This window comes from Dromiciops gliroides, chromosome 3 (genome assembly GCF_019393635.1).
Source record: "Dromiciops gliroides isolate mDroGli1 chromosome 3, mDroGli1.pri, whole genome shotgun sequence".
In the NCBI taxonomy this organism is placed as follows: Eukaryota; Metazoa; Chordata; class Mammalia; order Microbiotheria; family Microbiotheriidae; genus Dromiciops; species Dromiciops gliroides.
Window position 1 is genome coordinate 358052953 of NC_057863.1, and position 26699 is coordinate 358079651.

The 26699-nt window shown below is 43.5% G+C and overlaps 1 protein-coding gene across 2 annotated transcripts; it reads right to left on the minus strand.

The window, feature by feature from the left end:
* Positions 1-78: 78 nt before the first annotated feature.
* On the minus strand, positions 79-26226 carry NLRX1 (NLR family member X1). 2 transcript variants are annotated; one of them, XM_043997323.1, is made up of 10 exons: positions 26119-26226; positions 25157-25296; positions 22217-22286; positions 21762-21850; positions 19953-20572; positions 17832-18653; positions 14261-14856; positions 13679-13765; positions 1704-1955; positions 79-1221 (listed from the first exon to the last, which is right to left on the minus strand). In XM_043997323.1, exons 2-10 carry the CDS (start codon positions 25224-25226, stop codon positions 900-902), a joined length of 2928 nt encoding a protein of 975 aa, XP_043853258.1. In that variant the 5' UTR covers positions 25227-25296; positions 26119-26226; the 3' UTR covers positions 79-899. The 2 variants fall into 2 exon arrangements, with proteins under 2 accessions (XP_043853258.1, XP_043853257.1); XM_043997322.1 differs by lacking the exon at positions 26119-26226 and adding an exon at positions 25923-26056.
* Positions 26227-26699: the final 473 nt, after the last annotated feature.

Sequence of the window (26699 nt, forward strand, 5' to 3'; positions counted from 1 at the left end):
CTCTGGGTTCAGTGAATAATGCAGTTTTTTATTTTTATTTTTTATTTTTGCCAAGGAAGAAGACACCACAGCATCAGGTGGAAGACACATGTTTTTGTTTTTAATGGCAGCAAATCAGGGCACCTGCTTCTGGGAGCCACCAAGCTTTGTGCATCATTGAGTCTCGGTAAAGCAAATAAGGAGAAGGCACCAATGGAAGAAAAAGGCGTCTGCTGATGCCCTTTGATTCCATAAAGAGGACTGATTAGCCCACGGAGAAGGAGGAGTGGACAGTGTAGGCAGGTAGATGGTCATCGTCTTCACAACTCTCCAGGAACAAGAGGCAAGCATGGGCCACATCAAGTAGGGGTGGCTGAGATGACGCTCAGCCTTCATACCCTAATTCTCAGGGAGAGTGGAAGGAAGTGACTCGACCCCTTAAAATGCTAAGGAAGAGGGGCAGCTAGGTGGTACAGTGGATAGAGCACAGGCCCTGGATTCAGAAGGACCTGAGTTCAAATTTGACCTCAGACACTTGACACTTACTAGCTGTGTAACCCTGGGCAAGTCACTTAACCCCAAATGCCTCACACAAAAAAATAATTTTAAAAAAATGCTAAGGAAGAGCCCACCTTACTCCACTGTTGAAACACCACCCCTAACAAAACAAGAGCAAGCAAGTCCCACTAATGGTAATACAGCAACAATTTCACAGCTGTGATATGGATTCCCCAGAATTTAGGGAGCACAGGAAGAATATGCCATATCAAAGCAGTGCTGTGGCCATTCCCTCATTATCCCAAATTCTGAAGAGGCCCTTTAAATCAGAGAAAGCTCCCCCCCCCCCCATACAGAGAGGCTGACAAGGGACAAGGGGGTGGGTACCAATGACTAGGACAATTCTGTGCTTAATGCCTGCCTCAGCTCCCTGGGCCACCTAAATGCTCCAACAGAGATTTGACTTCACCCTCCACCCGCAGCAGTTGGGCTTTGCGCCAGGGATTAAGGGTGGCACTGCGGCTGTCTTCCAGGTCTCGAAGTAGCATTGATAGGTGGCGCTGGACCCGGCCTCTCTCCCAGCTGTTCAAGTTGCGCTGAATTTCACCCAGGATCACAGACCAGTGCTCTGACACAGCTGTGCCTTCAGTCAATGATGCTACAACTCGGGCCCCTCCAGTAGTAGCACCTTCTAGCTCCCGTAGTCTCTTCCGGCCCTCTGGGCTCAGCTCATTGAAGTAGAGGCTAGTGGGGAAAGGGAGAAGAGAAGGGGTGATTCATCAAGAAGCACAGTGGGATGGGCAAAGTAGATAATAAGGGAGAAAGGACAACAAGGCAATGAGAAGCAGTGGAGAAGGGAGACTAATTGGAAGTTAGAGATGAGAGCATGGTGGCCAATGATGACTTAAGGGTGGGGTAGTGACCAACCACAGGGCACAGTGTAGACCAGAGCCAGTGTGGGAACCTGGCAGCTAGGGTCACAGGAGAAACAATGGTGGAAAAATAAAAGTTTGGTGCCAATCACAAAGGAGTCAACGTTAAGTAGGAACCAGAAGAGTTTAAATCGCAGGCATTAATCAAAAGATGTGAAGACTGAGGAGGATCCTCTGTACAGGTAGGCCTCAAGGGTAGCTGATCTGATAAGGAGAGTGGGAAGAGTATCTGGCCTTGGAAAGATGGAAGTTGGGCCCAAGAATAGGGGAAGAAAGGAATGGATGATCACTCACTGTAACAGCTCCAGAGAGGGGTGTTTCCTGGCAGCCCTGGCCAAACCAAGGGCTGCTGCATCACCTGCTCCATTATAGGCCACGTTCAACTCCCGAAGCTGTTGGTTTCGTTCCAAGTGGGTAGCCAGCAGCTCCAGTCCTTCATCTGCAAGCCCAGTGTGCAGCAGAGACAGGTGGGTCAAGGAAGTGTTCCCACTCAGCCCTTCTATCAATAGGGCCAGGCCTGCTGCTGTGATTGGGTTGTTGGAGAGACTGCAGTAGGAAAAGGAAGGAGACATATGGGAAACTGATGCCCCCTCCTACCTCGGAGTTCTGAGGCAGGGAGGCCACATAGTCAACAACCTTTACCGAGAACTAACACCAGGGCCATCTCTAGGAGGGTGTTGGGTTGAGAGCGAGTCATACAACTGTCCTCCCATAACATTGTCATTAAGGTGAAATCTGTTTAGCAGCACAGGATTTAGAACTGGAAGAGACCTGAGAGATCATCTAGTCAAGAGGTTAATTTTTTTTGTAATGGACCTTCATGGTGGTCTGGTGAAGTGAATGTACCCCTTCTCAAAATGATATTTTTAAACACATAAAATAAAATGTATAATATTACCAAAAAGCTCCATTTATATTGAAGTAGCTACCATTTTATTTTTTAAAACCAAGTTCACAGATCCTAAGGTAAGAATACTTGGGGCAGCTAGGTGGCGCAGTGGATAAAGCACTGGCTCTGGATTCAGGAGGACCTGAGTTCAAATCCAGCCTCAGACAGTTGACACTTACTAGCTGTGTGACCCTGGGCAAGTCACTTAATCCCAATTGCCCCGCAAAAAAAAAAGAAAAAGAAAACTTGATCTAATTCAATTGTTTAATTTTACAGTTGAAGAAACTGAGGCTTAGGGGAAAAGAAACAACTTGCTCATGGTCACACAGATAGTAAACAGCAGAACCAGAATTTGAACCAAGTGCTTTGATTCCAGATCAAGTGCTCTTTCCACTACTCCAGTGGTCTCAAACTCAAAGAGAAACCATGGCCACTGAGCCATATATAAGGATGCTTGCAGGCTGCATATTGACTTAGTCATAAAAATGTCATGTTATCTATGTTTTATTATATTTTTATGTATTTTATTAAATATTTCTCAATTACACTTTTTTGGTCTTTTTTGGGGGGGGCAGGGCAATGAGGTTTAACTGACTTGTCCAAGGTCACACAGCTAATAAGTGTCAAGTGTCTGAGGCTGGATTTGAACTCAGGTCCTCCTGAATCCAGGGCCAGTGCTTTATCCACTGTACCACCTAGCTGCCCTCCTCAATTATATTTTGTTTGTTTTGGTTTGGGGTTTTTTTGGGGCAATGGGGGTTAAGTGACTTGCCCAGGGTCATACAGCTAGTAAGTGTCAAGTGTCTGAGGCTGGATTTGAACTCGGGTACTCCTGACTCCAGGGCTGGTGCTTTATCCACTGCACCACCTAGCTCCCCCACCAATTACATTTTAATCTGGTTCAGGTGGCTCTCATGTTTTTCCCTCCAATTTTGAGTACTTGGCTCTGTGGCCCACCAGCCTGAGACTTCCCAGACAGGGATTCCTTTATTCATTAAGAGCAGCTTTGAAGAGGAAATCAACGGAAGAAGCCATAAAAGAGTCAGGTGTGACTTACATATGGTAGAAAGGAAGCAGAGGCAGCTAAAATTAGAAGAGAATCAGGTAACTGGAGAAAAGTCTTTGCAGCATGTTGCTCTGATAAAGGTCTCAGCTAAGACAAGCTAGGTGGTACAGTGGATAGAGCAATGGGCCTGGAGTCAGGAAGACCTAAATTCAAACCTAGACTCAGATACTTACTAGCTGTGGGACCCTGGGCAAGTGACTTAACCTCTGTGCCTCAGTTTCCTAAAATGTAAAATGGAGATAACAATAGCACCTACCTCCGAGGGTTGTTGTGAGGAGCAAGTGAGATAATGCTAATAAAGTACTTAGCACATTGCCTGGCACATTACTTTATATCCTTAAGATACTATCTTGGCGGGGGCAGCTAGGTGGCACAGTGGATAGAGCACCGCCCTGGAGTCAGGAGTACCTGAGTTCAAATCCGGCCTCAGACACTTAACACTTACTAGCTGTGTGACCCTGGGCAAGTCACTTAACCCCAATTGCCTCACTAAAAAAAAACCAAAAAAAAACAAGATACTGTCTTGGGGGGGCAGCTAGGTGGCGCAGTGGCCCTGGAGTCAGGAGTACCTGAGTTCAAATGCAGCCTCAGACACTTAACACTTACTAGCTGTGTGACCTTGGGCAAGTCGCTTAACCCCAATTGCCTCACTAAAAAAAAAAAGATACTATCTTAAAACTTGTTGTTCAAGGGGCAGCTAGGTGGCGCAGTGGATAAAGTACCAGCCCTGGGTTCAGGAGGACCCAAGTTCAAAGCTGGCCTCAGACACTTAACACTTACTAGCTCTGTGACTCTGGGCAAGTCACTTAACCCCCATTGCTCTCAAAAAATAAATAAATCAATAAAATAAAAATAAATAAAACTTATTGTTCGGTCATCCAGTCATACCTAATTCTTCGTGAGCCCATGGACTATAGCACACCAGGCCCTCCTATCCTCCACTATGTCCTGAAGTCTGTCCAAGCTCCTGTTCATTGCTTCCGTGACACTATTTCATCCTCGGCTGTCCCCTCCTCCCGTTGCCTTCAATCTTTCCCAACATCAGGGTCTTTTCCAATAAGTTCTGTCTTCTCATTAAGTGGCCAAAGCATTTAAGCTTCTGTTTTAGTATTTGATCTTCTAATGAATAGTCTGAATTAATTTAAGTATTGACTAATCTGTTCTCCTTGCTGTCTAAGGGACTCTCAAAAGTCTTCTCCAGCGTCATAATTTGAAAGTATTCTGTGGTGCTCAGTTTTCCTTATAGTCCAACTCTTACAGCCATACATTGCTACTGGAAAAACCATAGTTTTGACTATACAGACCATTGGGGGGCAGCTAGGTGGTGCAGTGGATAAAGCACTGGCCCTGGATTCAGGAGGACCCGAGTTTAAATCTGGCCTCAGACACTTGACACTGGGCAAGTCACTTGCCTTACCAAGAAAAAAAAAGGTTTTAATATAAATGAATTAGAGATTCCAAATTATGGTAATTGCTAAAAACATCTTAGAAGATCTTTGAGCTTTGGAGATTAAGGAGATTAGAAATTAATCATTAAGGAGTTTGGAAATTAATCATTTTAAGATTGCAGGGGAGAACTCCTGGGACTTTGGGTAACTTCAGGAATTCATTACCTTCTCTTTGTCCTATCTGATAAGGCACTTAGGAGAAACATAGAATATTTGGAAATATCTCAGTGAGTTTTGAGGTACCACTCAGTAGAGTTTGTATGTAGGAAAAATAAGAATTAAATTCTGTGAAAGTTTCAGAGATAAAAAGCACTTAGATGACTTTTTCCATGAAGACTGATAGAAATACTGTTTTAGTGTAATGAAGGAAGGCAGTTAGTTTGAAAGTAATCCCAGTATGAAGGGGAAAAATAGATATACCGTTTGCATGTCAAAATTTATCTGGAACTTTATAGCTGCCTCTCAGTAACTCTTTCTTTCTTTTTTTTTTGGTGAATCAATTGGGGTTAAGTGACTTGCCTAGGGTCACACAGCTAGTAAGTGTTAAGTGTCTGAGGCCAGATTTGAACTCAAGTCCTCCTGACTCTAGGGCCGATGCACTATCCACTACACCACCTAGCTGCCCCCTTATTAACTCTTTCTTGACCATGAGAAGAGAAAAGCTTTTTTAAATCAGGGAGCAAATTTATTTTTTTGTTTTGTTTTGTTTTTGAGAGGCAGTTAGGGGTTAAGTGATTTGCCCAGGGTCACACAGCCAGTAAGTGTTAAGTGTCTGAGGCTGGCTTTGAACTCAGGTCCTCCTGAATCCAGGGCCGGTGCTTTATCCACTGCAACACCTAGCTGCCCCCTGGGGAGCAGATTTAAAATGAGTAAAATGTAATTAAGTAATGGAAAGGGTTATTTAAACTGAAAAGGGGTCTGTGAGGAGAGACCATCTATTCTACCCCCATGGTTACCTGGGCCTAGACCATGAATAGACAAACAATTATGAGAAAGGAAGGTGACCAGCAACTAGGAATGTCTTTTGGGAAGGTTGAAATAGAATTTTCAAAGCATCATAAAACAAAACTAACTGCTTAAGTAAATTAGAAGCAAGTCCACCAAAGAATATTAGAAAGAAACCATTCATTTATAAGCTCTTAGAAACCCCAAAAGATTACCATATTGCAATTAATCAGGGCTGTGTAAAGTTTTGTACTAACTTGCAAAGGAGAAATTCTATGGAATAAAGATTAGTTATATGGATTATTTGGGATATGACTAGGAAATACAGTACTCTACCCCTGAAAAAAAAACATTCTGGAGGTATATTCCCTGGTCTTTATAATCTCATGAGCTCCAAAGCAAGGGGATAGGAATTTGAGGCTGCCACCTGGAATCTTTCCATAACTTCTACCCAGGATTAAAACTAAAAAGCCTCTAGGAAAGACAGGGTGGAGCTAGATTACAAACACTAAAGGAACTGAGTTCCCTCTTTGGATGATTTTTAAAAGAAAATGAATTAAAAGTTTATAGAAGGGGCAGCTAGATGGCGCAGTGGTTAAAGCACCAGCCCTGGATTCAGGAGTACCTGAGTTCAAATCCAGCCTTAGACACTTGACACTTACTAGCTGTGTGACCCTGGGCAAGTCACTTAACCCCCATTGCCTGCAAAAAAACAAAACAAAAAAAAAACAGAAAACAAACAACAAAAAAAAAAAAAAGAAGAAAAGTTTATAGAAATGTGAAAGTACTACAGTGAACCTTTGAAAATGAGCTGAGTTAGGGGACAGCTAGGTGGCGCAATGGATAAAGCACTGGCCCTGGATTCAGGAGGACCTGAGTTCAAATGCGACCTCAGACACTTGACACTTACTAGCTGTGTGACCCTGGGCAAGTCACTTAACCCTCATTGCCCCACAAAAAAACCCAAAAAAACAAAAAACAAAAAACAAACCCAGAAAATGAGCTGAGATACTTGTTAACTCTGGGCTCTAAATCCTAAAGCACAGGTGCCTAATGGGTCTGGAAAATTGAGGTTTTGATTTTGTGGTTGCAAATCCAGATTAAATTTGGTTGAGATTTGTCCTGTAACTAAATTATGACGTGGTAAAATGTGCTCTATTAAATGTGGCATCAAATGCAAAAAAAAAAAAAAAAAGCGCAGGGAAACCTGAATTATACTTTGGTCTCAGAAATTTATTAGCTGTCTGATCTTAAGCAAGTTATCTGTTTACCTCAGTTTCCTGATTTGTAAAGAAGAAAATAATAATAATGGTACCCACCTCCCTGGGTTGTTGTGAGGATACTGATTGTGAAGTGCTTTACACAGTGCCTGGAATATGGTATTATATAAAAGTTTATTATTGTTATTATTATTTCTTTCATGTGGATAATTCCATAGAGTCAGTTAGGCGGCACAGTGGATAAAGCAATGGGTTTGGAATAAGGAAGATTCATTTTCATGAATTCAGATCCAGCCTCAGACACTAGCTCTATTACCCTGGGCAAATCACTTCACCCTGTTTGCCTCAGTTTCCCCATCTATAAAATGAACTGGAGGAGGAAGTGGCAAACTACTCCAGCATCTGCCAAGAAAACCCCAAATGGGGTCATGAAGAGTCAGACATGACTAAAATGATTGAACAACAAAAATACTAGATCTTAGATATTATTAGTACAAAACAGAGCTTCTTAAACTTTTTCTACTTGTGACCCCTTTTTGCCTGAGAAATTTTTATGCAACCTCAGGTATATAGGTATATAAAATAGGTATACATAACCTTTTTTTTTTTTTTTGCGGGGCTATGGGGGTTAAGTGACTTGCCCAGGGTCACACAGCTAGTGTCAAGTGTCTGAGACTGGATTTGAACTCAGGTCCTCCTGAATCCAGGGCCAGTGCTCTATCCACTGCACCACCTAGCTGTTCCCTTATATATAACCTTTTAATGTTGCCAAATTTTTTGAGACTCCTACATTCAGACCCTCTATCTCGGGTCATGACCCACAGTTTAAGAAGCTTTGGTACAGAAGGGCAGCTAGGTGGTGCAGTGGATAAAGCACTGGCCCTGGATTCAGGAGGACCTGAGTTCAAATCTGACCTTAGATACTTGACATTTACTAGCTGTGTGACCCTGGGCAAGTCACTTAACCCTCATTACCCCACCAAAAAAAATTAAAAATAAGGAGCTTTGGTATAAAACGCCAAAGGTGATAAGATTAATGATTTTCTTGGTAAGATAATTTGGAAATATATTCAGCTGAATTGACCTCATCTGGCTGGTAATAAGATTTATTTCATGTTTTAAATACATAATATTATATATGTTATTATTATATTTCTAATTTCTAATAATGTAAAATTTTAAATCCTTGTATCAGAAATGCTGTTAGAAAAACAACTCTTGGCTGATGAGGAGTGAGATGACCAGAACTAGAAGAACATTGTACACAGTAACATCAACATTGAGTGTTGATCTACTGTGATGGACTATATTCTTCTCACCAATGCAATGGCACAGAAGAGTTCCAGGGAACTCGTGATGGAAGAGGATCTCCAAATCCAGGAAAAAAAAAAAAAAGAACTGCGGAGTATAGATGCTAAATGAACCATACTATTTCTTTTGTTTTTGATGCTGTTGTTTTTTTTCTATTTTGAGGTTTTCCATCATTGCTCTGATTTTTTTTCTCTTATAACATGACTAATGCAGAAATAGGATTAATGTTATTATGTGTGTATATATGTAACCTATATCAGATTACCTGCTGTCTAGGGGAGGGGGGAGGGAAGGGAGGGAGGGCGAAAAATCTGAAATTGTAAAGCTTGTATAAACAAAGGTTGAGAACTATCTTTACATGTAACAGAAAAAAAAATAAAATACTTTATTAATTAAAAAAAGAAAAGAAAAGAAAAACAACTCTTGGGGCAGCTAAGTGGCACAATGGATAAAGCACTGGCCCTGGATTCAGGACGACCTGAGTTCAAATCCAACCTCAGACACTTGACACTTACTAGCTGTGTGACCCTGGGCAAGTCACTTAACCCTCATTGCCCCCCCCAAAAGCATTTTTTTAAAAAAGAAAGAAAAACAACTCTTTTTATATGGATGCTATTAGATTATGAATTGAGCTGTTAAAACAATGTGACGCTCAAAAAAATAGATATTTGAAAATTGTTAAATATTTAATGGGGTATATTTTGTTTTTAAACCAGATGATAATAATAATAATAATGATAACCACAATAATAATAATTTACTGTTTAGAGAAAAGAAGAAGTTTTACAGACCCTTTAAGATATCTTTATCTATGAGATACCTTGAGACTTTGTATTTAGGCAAGTCATAAAAATCTTATCAGCCCTACTGACTGCATGTTGTAAAATTCTAAAGTACTGAAGTTTAAGTAACTAGAACTGAGAAAATATGATCCCTTCTCCCATTCCTTGTCAAAAAGGAGGAATTTACAAGTTTACCATAATAAAGAGTGAGTTTTCATTTGAAAAATTTTGACTATCACTTATAAAAATTATGAAAATGTAGAGGGTAGTTTAAAGATGTAACTTCCATACATTAATATGAGTCAACTATCAGGTAATTGTTGTATGTCTCCAGAATGCGGTTAGGTTTTTTTGTTTGTTTGTTTGTTTGTTTGTGGTGAGGCAATTGGAGTCAAGTGATTTTCCCAGGGTCACACAGCTAGTGTCAAGTGTCTGAGGCTGGATTTGAACTCAGGTCCTCCTGAATCCAGGGTTGGTGCTTTATCCACTGTGCCACCTAGCAGCCCCTCTGTGGTTAGTTTTAATGTATAAATAAAGGATAAATGAAATGTAACTGTTAGGGAAATATGAGAAAATTAATAGTATTCAAGCCCTAAGTCGTGATTAGTGAAACTCTGCTATTTGTGAAAAAATTTCTTGGGACTATAATTTTGTTTGGGGTTTTAATTACAGGGATGAAAAAAAATTAATTACAGGGATGGTTTTCTGAATTGTCATGAAGCCAACACTAGAAAATGGCATGTGCTGAAGTCTAAAAACTGCAACAGATGGGTGTCTGTCCCTGAGAAAAGCTGAGGAAACTAACTTGGCATGACCTGAGAAAGGATCCTCTTGATTCAGTTTCCTTATCATGCTATTTTCTTTCTGAACAGGAAATTTCCCCAATCCTGAACTTGTCTTTTGGTATTTTGTGAATAATGTGGAGTCTTAATACATGATTGGTTGTCACGTATGGCTCATGCTAAGGGAATTCTTCCATTGTTATGGTATGTCAGGTTAGTCTGTGCCCTTGAAGGAACAGGCTTGACATTGTTATAACTATGTTCTTCCTTTTCCTTTCATAGCAAATTTCTTTAATCAGGGCAGGTGAGTCATAGAAGTTTTATAAGTACAATACTAAATATATTAATTAATAGATGGATATCGGAGCATCTCTCAGTTACTATAATAGGGTGCAGGTATGAAAAACCTAATTCAATCTGTAGTTGTGGTCAAAATATAATATAGGGATGATTTTCTCCTATGGGGGAATTAGACAAAGTAATAAGACAAAGTTGTAATGCAAGTTTTCTAATTAAACAGAATAGTGAAATTTGAGAAAGCAACAGAATTAGACTATTTTCTCCAAGAGCTATATGTATACGATTAGCTTTCAAATGTATCTGGAAGGGAAATTTAGGCTTTGATTATGTTTTAGCAAGAAGTTCTCAAAATTACATTAAGGATTTTACATTTTACAATTATACTGATAATTAGAAAGATAATGAAATTATTTTTCCATTCTTAATGTATATATCTCATAATTTTAAAGGACAGAGGGCTTATTTTACAAGTCAGAACCTCATGAATATTTTTTTAAGATTCTTATATTAGGTACATGGTTTAGGTAAAGAGAAAAATAGCAAAAACGGAAATTTTCTACAGTTTCAGGTGAATTATAGGTTTCTTTTTTTTTTTTAAGTGAGGCAATTGGGGTTAAGTGACTTGCCCAGGGTCACACAGCTAGTAAGTGTTAAGTGTCTGAGGCCGGATTTGAACTCAGGTACTCCTGACTCCAAGGTTGGTGCTTTATCCACTGCGCCACCTAGCTGCCCCTGAATTATAGGTTTCTGATTTGATGTTCTCCTTATAGCTCTGTTGTTAATAATATTAGCTCCATAAGGCTTGAACTGGTTTTTACATGAACTAGTTATTGGAAAACCAAATTTAAGAAGTTGTACTAAATTATACTGAGTCTTGTTACTGGCAGATTTTAGCGGAATTACTTAGGAATCTCTACAAGTGGTTTGGGACCAGAGAAGCAGAGTCCACTTTTAAGCAGCTCCAAGAATGAGGTCTATTCCAGAATGTCCAAGAGAAGATTTTTCAAGTACCAGATGACTACATGGGACATCTGGGACTCGAGACAAAATGTGCTAATTGAATGGACATTGGGAGTGAGTTACTAGGACAAAGGGAGCTTGATGTTATTTAATATTGATAATTATCATTGTGTTGCTTTGGCTTTTGTTTCATGGCATTTGTTTGCTGTGTTGTCTTGGTTACCTTGATGACATATAAATTTCACCTCTCAAAATTAGTCCATTGTGGGGCAGCTAGGTGGCACAGTGGATAGAGCACTGGCCCTGTAGTCAGAAGGACCCGAGTTCAAATTCGGCCTCAGACACTTAACACTTACTAGCTGTGTGACCCTAGGCAAGTCACTTAACCTCAATTGCCTCACACACACAAAAAATTAATCCATTGTAAGCCCTCAAAGTAGTTGATCTGTAGCCTGACTCATACTAATACTGATTATGAATATATGAAAAAACTTATAAATTTGGCAAATAGTGATTCATGGGGGAAGTGGCTGGCCCTTCCCCCAAGAATCAAAGGAGGGGAATTAAGGGAATTGTGGGAATTGAGTGAACCATACTAACTCCATCTTGTGACTTAATTGTGGAGCTAGCTCAGTTCCCTTTCCATTCAATTATGGGTCTAGTCCAATTTCTGTCTTGTGAAAAAACTTTGTTGTATTGTTTGAACCAAGCCCTGAATGGCTGGGAAGCTAGACCACCCCTGACTGTTGCTTAGAGACCCTTAACTAAGGACCTAGGTTATGCTGACCAGAAACCTAGTCAGATCCAAAGATTGATGCAAGGATTCTTGCAAGCCATGTCTTATCTGAAAACTGGCCCCATACTGATCAATCAGTTCCTGTTTCCTTGTTCTTATGATTGAATACAGATAATTGGCAAGGGTCTTTGTGTGTTAAGGATCCATATTTTACGGATTTCAGGGAATTACTCCTGTTTGCTCTCCCCTACCCAACTCAGAAAAACCCCTAATCTTTCCTCCACTTAAAAATCAGATTACCTAATCTTTTTTTTTTATTTTTTTTTTTTTAGTGAGGCAATTGGGGTTAAGTGACTTGCCCAGGGTCACACAGCTAGTAAGTGTTAAGTGTCTGAGGCTGGATTTGAACTCAGGTACTCCTGACTCCAGGGCCAGTGCTCTATCCACTGCGCCACCTAGCTGCCCCAGATTACCTAATCTTGCATCCTGATTTATATCCTGTTAATTGTTTTCTTTTAATGCATTAAAAAAAGCTGTCTCCTCCTGTACCTGGGGTCCAGTACCAAAGCTGAGGAGGTTTGGTCCTGACTTGTTATGCGATTGGCATGCAATGCTTAATAAATCAATATGCTCGGAAGCTTGAACCTTTCTCTCCTTAGTCATTTCACTCAAACCGCCCAGCATGTGGATGAGGCTCTCATGTCTTTTTTTTTTAGTACCAGTAAAGATGACACCTTCTCCTCTGACAAGTTCTCTTTTCCCCATGCCTCCATACAACTAAAATCACCTGATCCCAGGAGCAACACGGGCAAGCACCCCAATTTACTTTTTTTTTAGTGAGGCAATTGGGGTTAAGTGACTTGCCCAGGGTCACACAGCTAGTAAGTGTTAAGTGTCTGAGGCCGTATTTGAACTCAGGTACTCCTGACTCCAGGGCCAGTGCTCTATCCACTGCGCCACCTAGCCGCCCCACAATTTACTTTTTCCTACGGATGATGTGGGGCACATAAATTAGTTTAAGACAACATTCTTTGATCTCAGTTGAAAGTATTCTTTCCATACTCAGATTTTCCTAGGGCAATAGCCTTGTCATTTCCTTCACTTCCGTCACTTTCTGCTCTTGTATCACAGATTTAGACCTTGTAGACATCTTAGAAGCCAACTAGCACAGTTGCCTTATTTTATGGACTCAGAAATTGAGACCCAGGGTTGAAAGGCAACTTTACCTAACTTCGGAAGACTGCAAGCAGCAGAACCTGGATGTGGCCCCAGGTCCTATGACTTCAAAGCCATTGTTCTTCCCACTGTACCACATTGCATCCCTAATTATATATACTATATTTATTTGTACTATTATGTGTGTGAATTTGACCCTAGGCAAACCTCTTCCTCTCTTAGCCTCAGTTTCCTTATCTGCTAAATAGGGATGATACTTGTACTAACTACACAGATTGTGAGAAACATGCTGGTAGACCCGAAAGCGCTCTATAAATGGGTTATTTTAATCTTTGTACTCAGCACATAGCACCTAGTAGGCATTTGATAAATGTCTATTGAATGTTGACAAAGTCCCTATCCTTTTTTTCTTTTGGGCAGGGAAATGGGAGTTAAGTGACTTGCCCAGGGTCACACAACTAGTAAGTGTCAAGTGTCTGAGGCTGGATTTGAACTCAGGTCCTCCTGACTCCAGGGCCGGTGCTCTATCCACTGTGCCACCTAGCTGCCCCCAAAGTTCCTATTCTTAAGGAATTGAAGGGGAGGGGACCAGGAAACAAGGCCCAGAGAAAGCCAGCCTTCCCATATGCTCTTAGTTGATCCTAACACACTCACCGAAGGGTGGTGACTTGGCAATGGTCATTCAGAAGGAGTTCTCGGATGTCCTTACAGGCTTCAGGGCCCAGACTGTTCAACTGCAGGCTAGAGCAGAGAGAAGGGACCCAATGAATGTGAGGAGGAGGAAAGGAACAGGGGTGGGGAGCATCGGGGCTGACAGCATTCACTTTACCTATCACTCCGGTCCTTCAGCCTTCTATTTGACATATTCTCCCATCCTGTTCTCATCTCCTTAGTCAGTCAAACTTGCCCCATTTAGCTTTTGCTCCTCTGCTCCCCAACATCCCACTTCAATATCTAAGATTTCTTCCTAAGATTTTCTTCTATCATTCCCATCCTCACTCCCAACAATCCCAGTCATCTGGAAGGGACCTTAGAGATTATCCAAGCCAACATCCTCATTTTACAAATGTGGAAACTGAGGTCTGGAGAAAAACGACTGGACAGAGGTCACAAAGGTAACATTTGGGGAGACAGAATTTGAACCTCCCTTCATCCCCTATACTGAACAGTCTGTCCTTTTGCCTGACAATTTCCTGCCAGGTTGGGTAGTGCCAAGGAACCACAGCAGTTTCTCACCCAAGTTTCCGGGCACGCAAGAAGACAGGCATGAGTGTGCGAAGTCCAGCAGGGTCCAGTTGGCAGGAGGCCAGGTTGACCTCATCCAATGTATGTGTACCACTGCCTAGCACCGATGCCACCACAGAACACTTAAGGGGTGTCATTCGCACACCTGCCAAGTTGAGCTGGCGCAGGGAGCTGAGCACCTCAGCTGAGAAGTGCTGGTTCTGAAACTCATAGTGAAAGAAAAGCTGATCTAGAAGCTCCGAAGGAGGCAGCCCTTGCCGGCCCAACTTTACCAACTTCTTCTTAATGGCCTGAACATTTTCCAGAGCATCCATGTTCTTGATAGGACAGCCCAGCTGAGCCAGCACTACACGATTCCGGGAGGAGAGCAGTCCGCCCATGAACATGGGGAAGAGTTCAAAAACCTCATCATCTGGTGGCTCGTCGGGATGGCGCCGTGGACCCTCTACCCCCAGGATACTGGCCCCCAACTGGTCCAGTACATCATCGTTGTAGTAGTCCTCCTCACGAAACATTTCCAGGACCATGGCCTGGGCAACTGCTTCCCGATTTTTGCCTACCCACTTTCCAAACACCTGAGGCACAACCTGAAGAGAGAAGCAAGGGGAATGGCCATCATGACTGGTAAAGCCTCCTCAAACAACTCCAGCCTTCAACATCTCTCCCTCCCTTCTCTGACTTCCTTGTTCATACTGACTCCATACTCTATCACTAGCCACTTCACGACATCCCTTTCATGTTGTATATAGTTATATGTTGTTATTTAGCTTCCCACCTACCCCCTAGAATCTCATTTCTGTTTTTTGTATCGTGTTGTGCTCTGTGGTGTAGCAGGAAGAACAATGGTCTTAGAATTATGAAAATCTGGGTTGAAATCCCAGCTTTTACCCCCTTTCTACTTGTATAACTTTGAGTAACTCAAGCTCTGCCCTTTTCTATGCAGGTTTCCTTATCTGTTTAAACAAAAAAATAAGAGGGAGTATAGCCTTAACCACAGAAGCTCAGAGTTGGAAGAGAACTTGGGGTTCTTCAAATACCCAAACCATGAAGCTCACCAACAAGATCCCCTAAAAATAACTTCAGCTTTCTGACCTCCAGAGATAAGGCATTGACTGTTTACCGAGTGACACAGTGGATAGAACACTGGAACAAAGGTCAAGACGTCCTGAGCTCAAATCCAACCTCAGACACTTATTAACAGTGTGACCCTGGGCACGCCAATTAACCTTGGTCTGCCTCAGGTACTTCATCTGTAAAATATGTGTAATAAATAATAGCACCTACTCCCCAGTGTTGTTGTGAGGATAAATGAGATAATAATTACAAAGTGCTTTGCAAACCTTAAAATACTATATAATGCCAGCTATTTCTTATTGTTGTAGTTACTGAGGCAGAACTCATTTCATTTTTTAATAGTTCTAATCTCCTCCAAGTTTTGTTTGTTGGTGTTGTTGTTGTTTTTTATGGTGCTAATAGCTACCTCTTTGCTCCTTCTCCCCACTGCTCTTAGTTGTGCTCTCTAGGGCCAAACAGAACAGGTCTATTCCCTCTTGCATAGGAAAGTCCCTCAAATACTTGTTCCCCTTAGTCTCTGCTTTTGCAAGGTTGCTTCTGGACATGAAGCCCCAGCAGAGGGATGTGGCTTGCTGCCCGTGGGGAGCCACTGAGGGGTTTTATCTCATTCAAGGGAGTGACTTTATCAGTCCAGAGAGTGACACGATAAAGGATGTAGTTAAGGAAGATTAGTCATAGAGCATTTTGTTTATACCACTCTCTTGGCCCTATGAAATGTCTATTTCTCTACTTGATTATTGTGAGCCCTGAGAAAACAGAAACCATGTTTTATCTTTTTTGTTTTGTTTTTGCGGGGCAACGAGGGTCAAGTAACTTGCCCAGGGTCACAAAGCTAGTAAGTGTCAAGTGTCTAAGGCTGAATTTGAACCCAGGTCCTCCTGAATCCAGGACCTTTGCTTTATCCACTGTGCCACCTAGCTGCCCCAAAGATGAAGTGTTATACCTATAACAACCCAGGAGGTAGATTAATTTTGGGACCCTGGCCAAGTTATTTAACCTCTCAATGCAACTCCCTAAGACTATATATTTGGTTTTTTGGGGGGAGGGGTTGTGGGGCTTTTTTGTGGGGCAATGCGGGTTAAGTGACTTGCCCAGGATCACACAGCTGGTAAGTGTCAAGTATCTGAGGCTGGATTTGAACTCAGGTCCTCCTGAATCCAGGGCCCATGCTTTATCCACTGTGCCACCTAGCTGTACCTCCCCATGTCTTATCTAATCTCTGCATCTCTGATAGTTTCCAACAAATTGCTTTATACACTGTAAGTGGTTCTTTGACTTAAATGTCTTCTCTACCCAATAAGGTCACAATTTCCTTCAAGGAAGAAAACATATCTTATACTTCATATCCTCCACATATTCATATTTGTTCATTGATTTCTAGGAAACAGGTGGCTATTGGAAGCCAGTCCCTCCTGAGGTCTACCCTCAGTCCTTCCCACCACTATCATAGAACAGGTTTCCCAAACTGAATCATTCCAAAACCTCACCTGCCTCACTTTCTAATCCCCCTTCCCCAGAAATATTGCTCCCTTCTACCTTTTTTCCATGAATTCACAGGTCCTTTGAAGCTAGGGCCCTACTCAGAACTGGCCCTCAGATCATTTATAGCTAGAAGGGATGTTAGTCCAGCCTCTTCATTTTACTGATGGAGAAACTAAGGCTTCAGTGGGGAAGTGACTTGTCTAGATTCATCATAGCTAATAAGTGTCAGAGCTAGGATTTGAATCAAAATCCTCTGTTTCTAAGTCAAATAGTGTTCCTACCCACTCTGGGGCCACTTCATTTTTTTGGAAGGGGGCGGGGCAATGAGGGTTAAGTGACTTGCCCAGGATCACACAGCTAGTAAGTGTCAAGTGTCTGAGATCAGATTTGAACTCAGGTACTCCTGAATCCAGGGCCAGTGTTTTATGCACTACGCCACCTAGCTGCCCCTCTGGGTCCACTTCCAAATAGCTACCAGCTCCATCAAACAAAGTAAGTTATGGTGGTGAAAAACAAATTTTCACTCCTGGCTGGAGAGGAGATGGTCAAGAACGGGACCTGTTAGAGCATAGCTGTCAGAAAAGAGGGTGTCAGGGCAGCTAGGTAGCGCAGTAGATAGAGCACCAGTCCTGGATTCAGGAGGACCTGAGTTCAAATCTGGCCTCAGTCACAACACTTACTAGCTGTGTGACCCTGGGCAAGTCACTTAACCCCAATTGCCTCACCAAAAAAAAAAAAAAAGAAAGAAAAAAAAAGAAAAGAGGGTGTCTAATGAAATTTGGGGATAACTGAGTTCAGATTCAATTATTCTTTTTTCTAGGTGATGGGCACAACTGTAATTAAATCTCTTATGAGTTCTTCCCTCCCTCCCATTCTTTTCTTTCCTCCCCAACCTCCCCAGGAAATCTGGCTGCCTAGAGCACTATGTCCCTGAAGGATAGGATGTAAAGAATAGGGTCCTAATACAGAGAGGAGGGATGGTGGGGTGGGAAGACAGAACTATTACCTTGAGTAAGTTGAAAAGCAGGGGCAGCACCCGAAGGGGCAGCAGCTTGGCTATAATACTCAGCACCAGGCTAACATCCTCACCCACTCGGCCCACCAGCTCTGCCGCCTCCTTACCCACTCGCTGCCAGGCTGTCTTACGTTCACCCAGCACGATATATAGAGCAGCTAGATACTCTTGCATGGCAGGCACTGTGAATACAAAAGTACCATGCTTCCCTGACTCCACACAAGGTGCCAAGAAAAACCGCAGGGCATCCCGGCGGAAGACATGCAATAACCGAAACTCTTCCTCTGTCTTCATCCCAGACTCTAGACATTCCCGGACATCCTTCTCAGAGAAGTAGGTTTTCCGAGATGCCACACCCTCATAGGCCAATTTACCCATGGTGCGGGCAGTGTAGGCCATCAGTGATGTCCGAGAGGGATCGGCACTGTCTAGTATCTCCCCGCTAAAGTTGAGTCTCAGAAAGCTGGTATAAATGCCGGTCAGGGTCTGCCCAACAGGTGTGGGTACATGGAGGAAGTACAGGGTGGCACACACCAACCAACAGTAGGAGGGCAAGAAGCAGGCAGCAGCGATTTGGTGGTGCCCCTCCAGATTTCGGGAAAGCATTTCTACCAGATTGTCCCTCTGAGCTGGGGTGATGGGAGTACCCACTCCATTTGCACTGTATCCACAGTCGGGCTGGTTGAGGCGGAGCTGAAAGTACAGTTTCTGCAGGTTTGTGTCAGAGAAGCCACAGATCTCCCCATAGCGACCCACATACTTGCTGGGGATGCGGCCAACTGCAGAGGCCCGGGTGGTCACCAGGATGCTAGCCTAAAGTGATGGCAGAGGGATGGAAGGATGACAATGGAACTTAGTTATTAGATTTATTTACTTCCTCCTTCTATTTCCTAAGAACTCAGAAGTTCCTTTTACCTTTAGACATTAAAGCAAATGAGTCATCACCATTTAAAGATGATGAAAGTGCAGCCTAAAGAAAAGAGTTTGCCTAAGGTTACAACACAGTACAATAGGCCACAACACAATGTAGTAAAATAGCATAAACATTTTGGAATTCAGACCCTAGATTTCCTCTTTTGTTAGGCTTTCAGAAAACTTGACATTGCAATAAAGGTCTATGTGTAGGGGCAGCTAGATGGCGCAGTAGATAGAGCACTGGCCCTGGATTCAGGAGTATCTGAGTTCAAATCCAGCCTCAGACACTTAACACTTACTAGCTGTGTGACCCTGGGCAAGTCACTTAACCCCAATTGCCTCACTAAAAAAAAAAAAAAAAGGTCTATAGGCAGAGTAGGTATGGATAATCTAAAGGAACTAGGGGAAAATGCATTCCTACTTACTTAACTTGCATGACTTGTTCCCAGAATGTTTTAATCACAACTTCGTCACTATGCCCAATGAACTATCCCTCCCTCTGCCCAAGCACCGTACTTCATCCATTTGTCTTTCAACTCTGTACCCCCATCAATAGAGTCGTAAGACTGAACTATTCAGCCCCACTCAGCCTACACATGGCTGTATACATGGTATGGTCCTATTCTTCCCTTGTGTAAGACATCAAATGCCTTGGTTAAGCCAGGAAAAATGCAAAGCACCAGGAGTTTTCAACATATTTCACACCAAGAGGTAATGGGCTCAAGTGGTAGAACAAGATATGCATTTCTGGACATGTTCAAAGTGAGAATTTCTTTTGCTTGATTATGTATATTATTACAAGGGCTTCTTTTTTTTTTTTCCAGTGGGAGGTAAAGGGGGTGAGGGAAGAAAGGAGAAAGGAGAAAAAATAGATGCTTGTTAATTAAAAGAAAAAAAATATTTCAAAAACCTGTCTTTATTGTCATTCTTCATTTGTCTTCTCTTTTCCTGTAAAGCCCCTGGTTCAAAGGACTCAGTACAGAAGGTGCTGAGAGAGGAAGAGTGAAGTGGATGTGCTCAGGAAAGAGTAGGATAAGAAAGAGAAAAAAGAGGAAATCATAGCAGATAGGAGGGTTAGGGTGTGAGAGGCAAAAGCCAGAGAAACCACAAAGACTAAAGGTCAAAGACAGTGTTCAGATATGACATGGACACCAGAGGCTGTGGCACTTGAAGGGTGAGATGCTGATAACCACCTACCTCGGGCAACATGAACTTGCGCAGCAGATTAACAATGATGGTCGTAGGCACCGCAGGCACTTCAGGGTCACCATGCAGCCCTGTGCTTTCCATTCGGAAGTCTAGGTTGAGCCGCTCCATGCCATGGAGCACAAAAAGCAGCCGGGGCCCAGCCTTGTCTAGCAGAGGTAGCACTTCTTTCAGATGTGGGTATCGGCGAGTCACTATTTGGTACAGGGAGATGGACGTGGGACCTGGGGCAGAGAGATCCTCACAGGAGAAAGGAATAACCAACTCAAAGCTGGGCAGCCGCCCATGACACCAGTCCAGTACCATTTTCCTAACCAGGGTGCTCTTGCCTGTACCAACCGTTCCATACAATACCACTGTCTGCACTCGTCGCCCACACGCATCAGGGTCAAAGAGCTGGGGCAGAGCCAGTGGATGGTATGCCACAGGAGGAAGTGGGTGTTCCAGGGTGGGTTCAGCAGGTGGGCGCAACAGCTCATCAGGGGTGCTTTCACGGATTACAGGATGCACATGGACTGTGTCCAGGGAAAACGTTGGCCCAAACTGGCGCTCTTCCCGTGGCAACCGGATGAACCACTCAGCCAGGCTTCGGCGGTACCGATGCACTGATTCTGGTGAAGAGATAGGGAAAAGATGGCCGGGGAATGATGGAAAAGGCACCAGGGAACCTGGAGGGAAGGTGCCATGGGGAGTCAGGAGGGGTGCCAGTACATCTTAGGAGTCAGGACAGGTACTGGGACCAGGTGGGAGAATCAAGCAAACTAGAAAGAGGACTCAGGCTGAATCACAGAAGAATTGGAGGAAACTGGAATCATGAGAGGCAACAGCAGGTAAGAGAAAACTAGGGAGGTTAAGGGAACTACAGGATGGGTCAGCAGAAAGGCATCTGGGATGGGGAGTGAGAAATCAATTAGGAGTCTAACTAAGATATTGACCTATGTCCAGTTTCTACCTTACTGTTTTCCAGTTTTCCCAACAATGTTTACCAAATGATGAATTCTTATACCAAAATCTTAAGTCTTTCCACTTGTCAAGTAGAATATTTGTTTTTGTATGACTGTAACTGGTGCAGATTCACAACTTAACAGCAATTTATAGGCTTGGAAAGTTGCTTGGGTCATTGAGAGCTCAAGTGACTTGCCCATGGTCAAAAGCTAGTATATGTTGGAGGCAGACTTGAATCTGGAACTTCAATTGTAGTCCCATATCTAACACACAAGGCTTACTCTCATAAGGACAGTAGTTGCTGGATAAACATGGACTAACATGAAAACCCAGGTAGAGGATTAGAGTTAGTAGGGAGCCAGTAAGAGTTTATGGTCTGGAAGGGAAATAATGAAGGGTGTATTTAAGACAGATTAGTCGGGGGTAGCTAGGTGGTACAGTGGATAAAGCACTAGCCCTGGATTCAGGAGGACCTGAGTTCAAATTTGGCTTCAGACACTTGGTACTTACCGGCTGTGTGACCCTGGGCAAGTCACTTAACCCCCATTGCCCCACAAAAACAAACAAAACAAAAAAAAACCCAACCAAAAAAAGACAGATTAGTCACATAGCACTCAGTTTATACTACTCTTATGGCATTTGTCAAATTCAGCTTTGTATGATTTGCATTATACTTATTTGTTTGGAAGCTCTCTTTTATTGGATGGATGGATGGATGGATGGATGGATGGATGGATGGATGGATGGATGGATGGATGGATGGATGGATGGACACTGTTAACATTACAACCTTCTTCCTTTGTAACCTAACCAGGGTAGTCTCCTGAAAACTGACCTATCTCACCAATTACTTACCCAGAGCTGGGATGCTTCGGAACAGTTGCCCTTGCCTCCCTGGGGAAGCTGTGCCACCCACAGAATTTCCTTGGTGTCGGATAAAAGCCCTAAGAACAGAGAAAGGGTGAGACAAGGTCTGAGGTCCTTCATCTCCAACCAAAGAAAAGGACAGCAGTATGTGTGGAAGAGAGAAAATGGAAGATGGGAAGTTGGTAGTGGAGAGACAGAGAGAGCTAGAAATAGAAAGGAAAAGAACCATTCCAATGGAGGGAAGGGACAAGTGGCTGAGTGAATAACGAACTAGAAGGATGGGATTTGAAGGAATAGGTGTTAAAATAACAAGAACTAGGGCAAAGAGGGACAAAGGCAGAGTGAGCTAGTCAAGTAAATAGAATCAGAAGCCTGAAAAGGGATGGGAGGGAGAGTCAAGGCATTGAAAGTAATGTGGGAACCACTTTATACTGAGAACTAACCTGAAGGGGAAATCAGAACAGCGGACTTCAAGGGGTTGACTCCAGTGGAGGAGGAATCGGCCATGGTTCCCTGAAAACAGCAAAAACAGAAAACAATGTTATACTTTATTCTTACCCTAGCCATAAGTGACCCGCCAATCCTGATCCCATTCTTTTTGTTTTGTTTTGTTTTTTGTTTTTTGCAGGGCAATGAGGGTTAAGTGACTTGCCCAGGATCACACAGCTAGTAAGTGTCAAGTGTCTGAGGTCACATTTGAACTCAGGTCCTCCTGAATCCAGGGCCAGTGCTTTATCCACTGCACCACCTAGCTGCCCCCCGCTGATCCCATTCTAACCAACAATATCCCCAGTGGCCTAGAGAAATAGAAACCCAGACAGAAGATCCTAGCCCCTAAAATCACTCACTTCTCCACACCTCTGCCAAACTGATACTCCTATAACACCCCCTTGGATGGATTCAGAGAAACCTGGAAAGACTTGTATGAACTGATGAGGAGGGAAATGAGCAGAACAAGGAGAACAATTTATATTAACTACAACATTGCAAAGTACAACTTTGAAAGGCTTGAAAACTCTGATCAATACAATGAACAGTCTTAATGCAAGAAGACAGGATAAAATACGCTTCCCACCTTTTGGTCAATGAACTCAAGGTGCATTTCAGATCTGCCCATACAATGTAAATTTCTTTTGTTTCACTATTTTCATTTGTTATGTCAGGATCCTGATGCCAAGACCACCCCTCTCTTTTTTACTATTAGGAAACACCCTGTTTTCCAGAGCTAAGACCAAGCAAGCTGTGCCCTAGGCTTGGCATAACAACAATCCTTTGCGCTCACCCTCTGGATGAACTCTGCTGCCGCTAAATCACAGAACTGTTTCACACCAGCCCAGCTTGTCCATCCCCAACTTGGAAAAGCACCTACTTGTCTGGACCATGTTCTGATCATGACTCCTTGCTATGAATCAAACTTGCCTCATTGTTGCTGTTACTCCCTCATTGCCACAGCCACAGCTCGATGGCGAACCACTACTATATGTATCACAACTCAGCCTCACTGCAGTAGGTCTCCTTGGTATTAGAGCAGTCCCCGGCACATATACCTAGTTTTCCTCCTCTAATGAAATAAAGAAGATTTTTTGCCTATAACTTCTGTGAGCTCTTTGGGCATTTGTTTTCAGAGTTGATAGTGATATAAAAAAAGAGAAAAAAAACATTAATATAACACATAAAAATACACAGGAGAAGAAAGTTCAAAAGAGGATAGATAAGATGGGCTATGCTGGTTCTATCATGGAAAAGCTGATGTATAATTTTTTTTGTTGTTGTTTGGTTTTTGTTTGTTTGTTGGCGGGGCAATAAGGGTTAAGTGACTTTCCCAGGGTCACACAGCTAGTAAGTGTCAAGTGTCTGAGGCCAAATTTGAACTCAGGTCTTCCTGAATCCAGGGCTGGTGCTTTATCCACTGCGCCACCTAGCTGCCCCCCCCCTCTCTCTATATTTTTTTTTAAGTGAGGCAATTGGGGTTAAGTGACTTGCCCAGGGTCACACAGCTAGTAAGTGTTAAGTGTCTGAGGCCAGATTTGAACTCATGTACTCCTGACTCTAGGGCCGGTACTCTATCCACTGCGCCATCTAGCTGCCTCTCTGATGTATAATTTTTAAAAACCAAACTGTATGGGGCAGCTAAGGGGTACAATGAACAAAGCACCAGGCCTTGGAGTCAGGAGAACCTGAGTTCAAATCTGGCCTCAGAGACTTACCAGCTGTGTGACAAGTCACATAACCCCAATTACCTAAAGCAACAACAAAACCCAAAGCTGTACATGGAAGATCCGTGGTTGTATATGAAACCCTTTTTCTCTGACTTTGCTCATAAATGGAAATGTTCATGTTTGCTGGTAACTATCCATTTCAAAATAAGTGTGTGTGTTTAAAGGCTCCTCTTTCAGATAAATTAAAAACTCCTCCCTTCATAATCTGGATCCAATCTACCCTTTCAAGTTTATTACTCTTCTTCATTTTCTCTGTGTTCCATCTAAATTGAATTCCTTGCTGCTCCATCTCTCATCTCCATGCCTTTGTCTAGGCCGTCCCGCGTGCTTGGGATATACCACCTTCTCACTAGTTTCATAGAATCTCTAGCTTTCTTCAATGTTCAGCTCAAATGTTACCTCCTATGAGAAGACTATCCAGAATCCCCTCGCTACTAGTGCCTTCTCCCACTAAAATTACTTTGCATGTTGTTTTTCAGTTGTTTTTCAGTCGTGTCTGACTTCATGACCCTATTTGGGGTTTTCTTGGCAAAAATACTGGAGTGGTTTGCCACTTCAGCAGCTCATTTTCCATGTGAAGAAACTGAGGCAAACAGGGATAAGTGACTTGCCCAGGGTCACAATGCTAGTAAGTGTCTGGGTCCTGATTTAAGCTCAGGAAGATGAGTCCTCCTGATTCCAGGTACGGTGCTCTCTCCATTGTACCACCTGGCTGCCCTTACTTTGCATGAACTTTACATTTATTTTGTATTTACTTATCTGTGCACCTATTGTTTCCCCAAAATAGAATGTCTTTGGGAAGTGTTTCATCTTGGCCATGGCATCTTCAGCTGCCTAGCCCAGTGACTCAAACATAGCAGGCTTGTTGAATCAAATGGTACTGAAGCAGAATGCAGAACTGAAAGGGATTATAGAGATCATATAATCCAACTTCCTTCCTTTATAGATGAGGAAACTGAGGCCCAGAGAGATTAAATGATTTGTCCAAAAAGACATAGCTTCTCAGTAGCAGAGTCAGGATAAGCCGACCTTGGGATCCAAGCCTATGTTTGTTTGGTTGGTTTTTGGAGGGGGAGGGGTGCAGCCTCCACATCCTACAGAAGGAAAGAGACAGGCATAAAGAACTCTAAGACTGAAGAACAAGACCCCCAACTTTCTGCTCACCTGTTGGCCAAAATGGGCCCCTCAAATTTCTGCCCCAAGATGTCCAGGGCAAGTGACTTCGCCACTGCATGATGGGAGGAGGGTTAGTCAGAGCCAGGGAGACTCAGCCCCACATTCCATCCTCCTCCAGCTCCCCAAACCTGTAAGAACAGCATCTCTGAGTGGTGGATTCTCTCCAGACCCACTAGCCTCTCCATCCCAGCCACAAAGGAACCAACTCCCCCATTTCCCTCTCGGGAGGACTCTACTCCCTTAGTCCTAAAACAGGGATCCTTCCCTGAAAGCTCTGAGCCTCGACTGCTTGCTAGTCACATGGATGAGAAGAGGCATCAGTCTGAGGACACCAGACAGATGCTTAGAGTAGGAACCCAGAAGGATGTGGGAGACTATGAAAAATTATTCTAAGAATCACAAGAGGGGCCCAAGGGCCCAGGAAGGACCCAGGATGAAGAGCCCAGTCCCTCTTCTGATGGTCCACTTCTAAATAAAAGTGGTAAGGGATGAGTTCCCAGTCCCCTTCCTGATAATCATGCTTCTAAAGAGTGGGAAGGAATGAAGGTATGGGGTAAAATACAAGGCTGGTATCACAGCAGCCACTGAGCACTGTGCTTAGGTCCTTCCTGTCTCCCTGCTGGGGCCCCAAATTGCCCTCCCAAGTGAGTTCTCCAGCTTCTAAAAATAAAGCAAAGAGCTTCCCACTATGCCCAAGCTTCAAACAGTCTCCAAAGATCCCTGCCTCCCTTACACTGGAAAATGCCAACCTTACCCAGCCTTTTTCATGGCTTGTTCCTGCCTCCAACCCCCAAACCCGGCACTGGCTCCAAATTGTACCCCGACTTCCTGACTCCTCAGTGCTGGACCCTATGCCTGAGGGGCAGAGGGAGGAACAGGATAAAGCCCAGGGAAGCCAGGGTTGGGGGAGGGGGGAGATGAGGGATACGGAAATAGAATAAAGGTTTTACCAGCTGCTGCCCAGCCTCGGGGAGCAGCCCCTCTGGGTCAGGGACGGCTAAACCCCAGCCCCAGTGCTGCAAGCTTCAGGGATTAGAGCTCCCAGAGTCCCTTGCTCCTCAGAGCTGAAGGAAGACTTCCTGGCCAGCTCCCTCCCCTCCCTGCCTCCGCTACAGAGATAGGCTGTTGGGAGTCCAGCCCAACCCAGTCCAACCCAGCCCAGCTGGGCCACGGTTCCTCCTCTTGACAATTGGCTGTAGCTGCACCCTCCCTAGTTCTTGCCTAATTAAATAATGAGTTGATGGCCCCTTCAGGTGTAAATAGAGAGATGAAGCACTGGGGGGAGGGCATCCGTTGGCACGCTCTCAAACTGTGAGGTAACGCCCCCTCCCCTTGCCCTCAGGTCAGTCCATCCCTGGGAGAAGGGTAAACCGACCTTCCCCCTAGACTGCTGGGGAGGGGGGCAGGGCAGGGCCATCAAGGCTTCTAGCCCCGACATCTCAGGGGCAAGGAGTCCGGGTGGGGAGGAGCATTATTTCCTAGTCCCCTGAAAACTACGCCCTACAATCCCTCTTCTCCTTTGGTTCTAGCT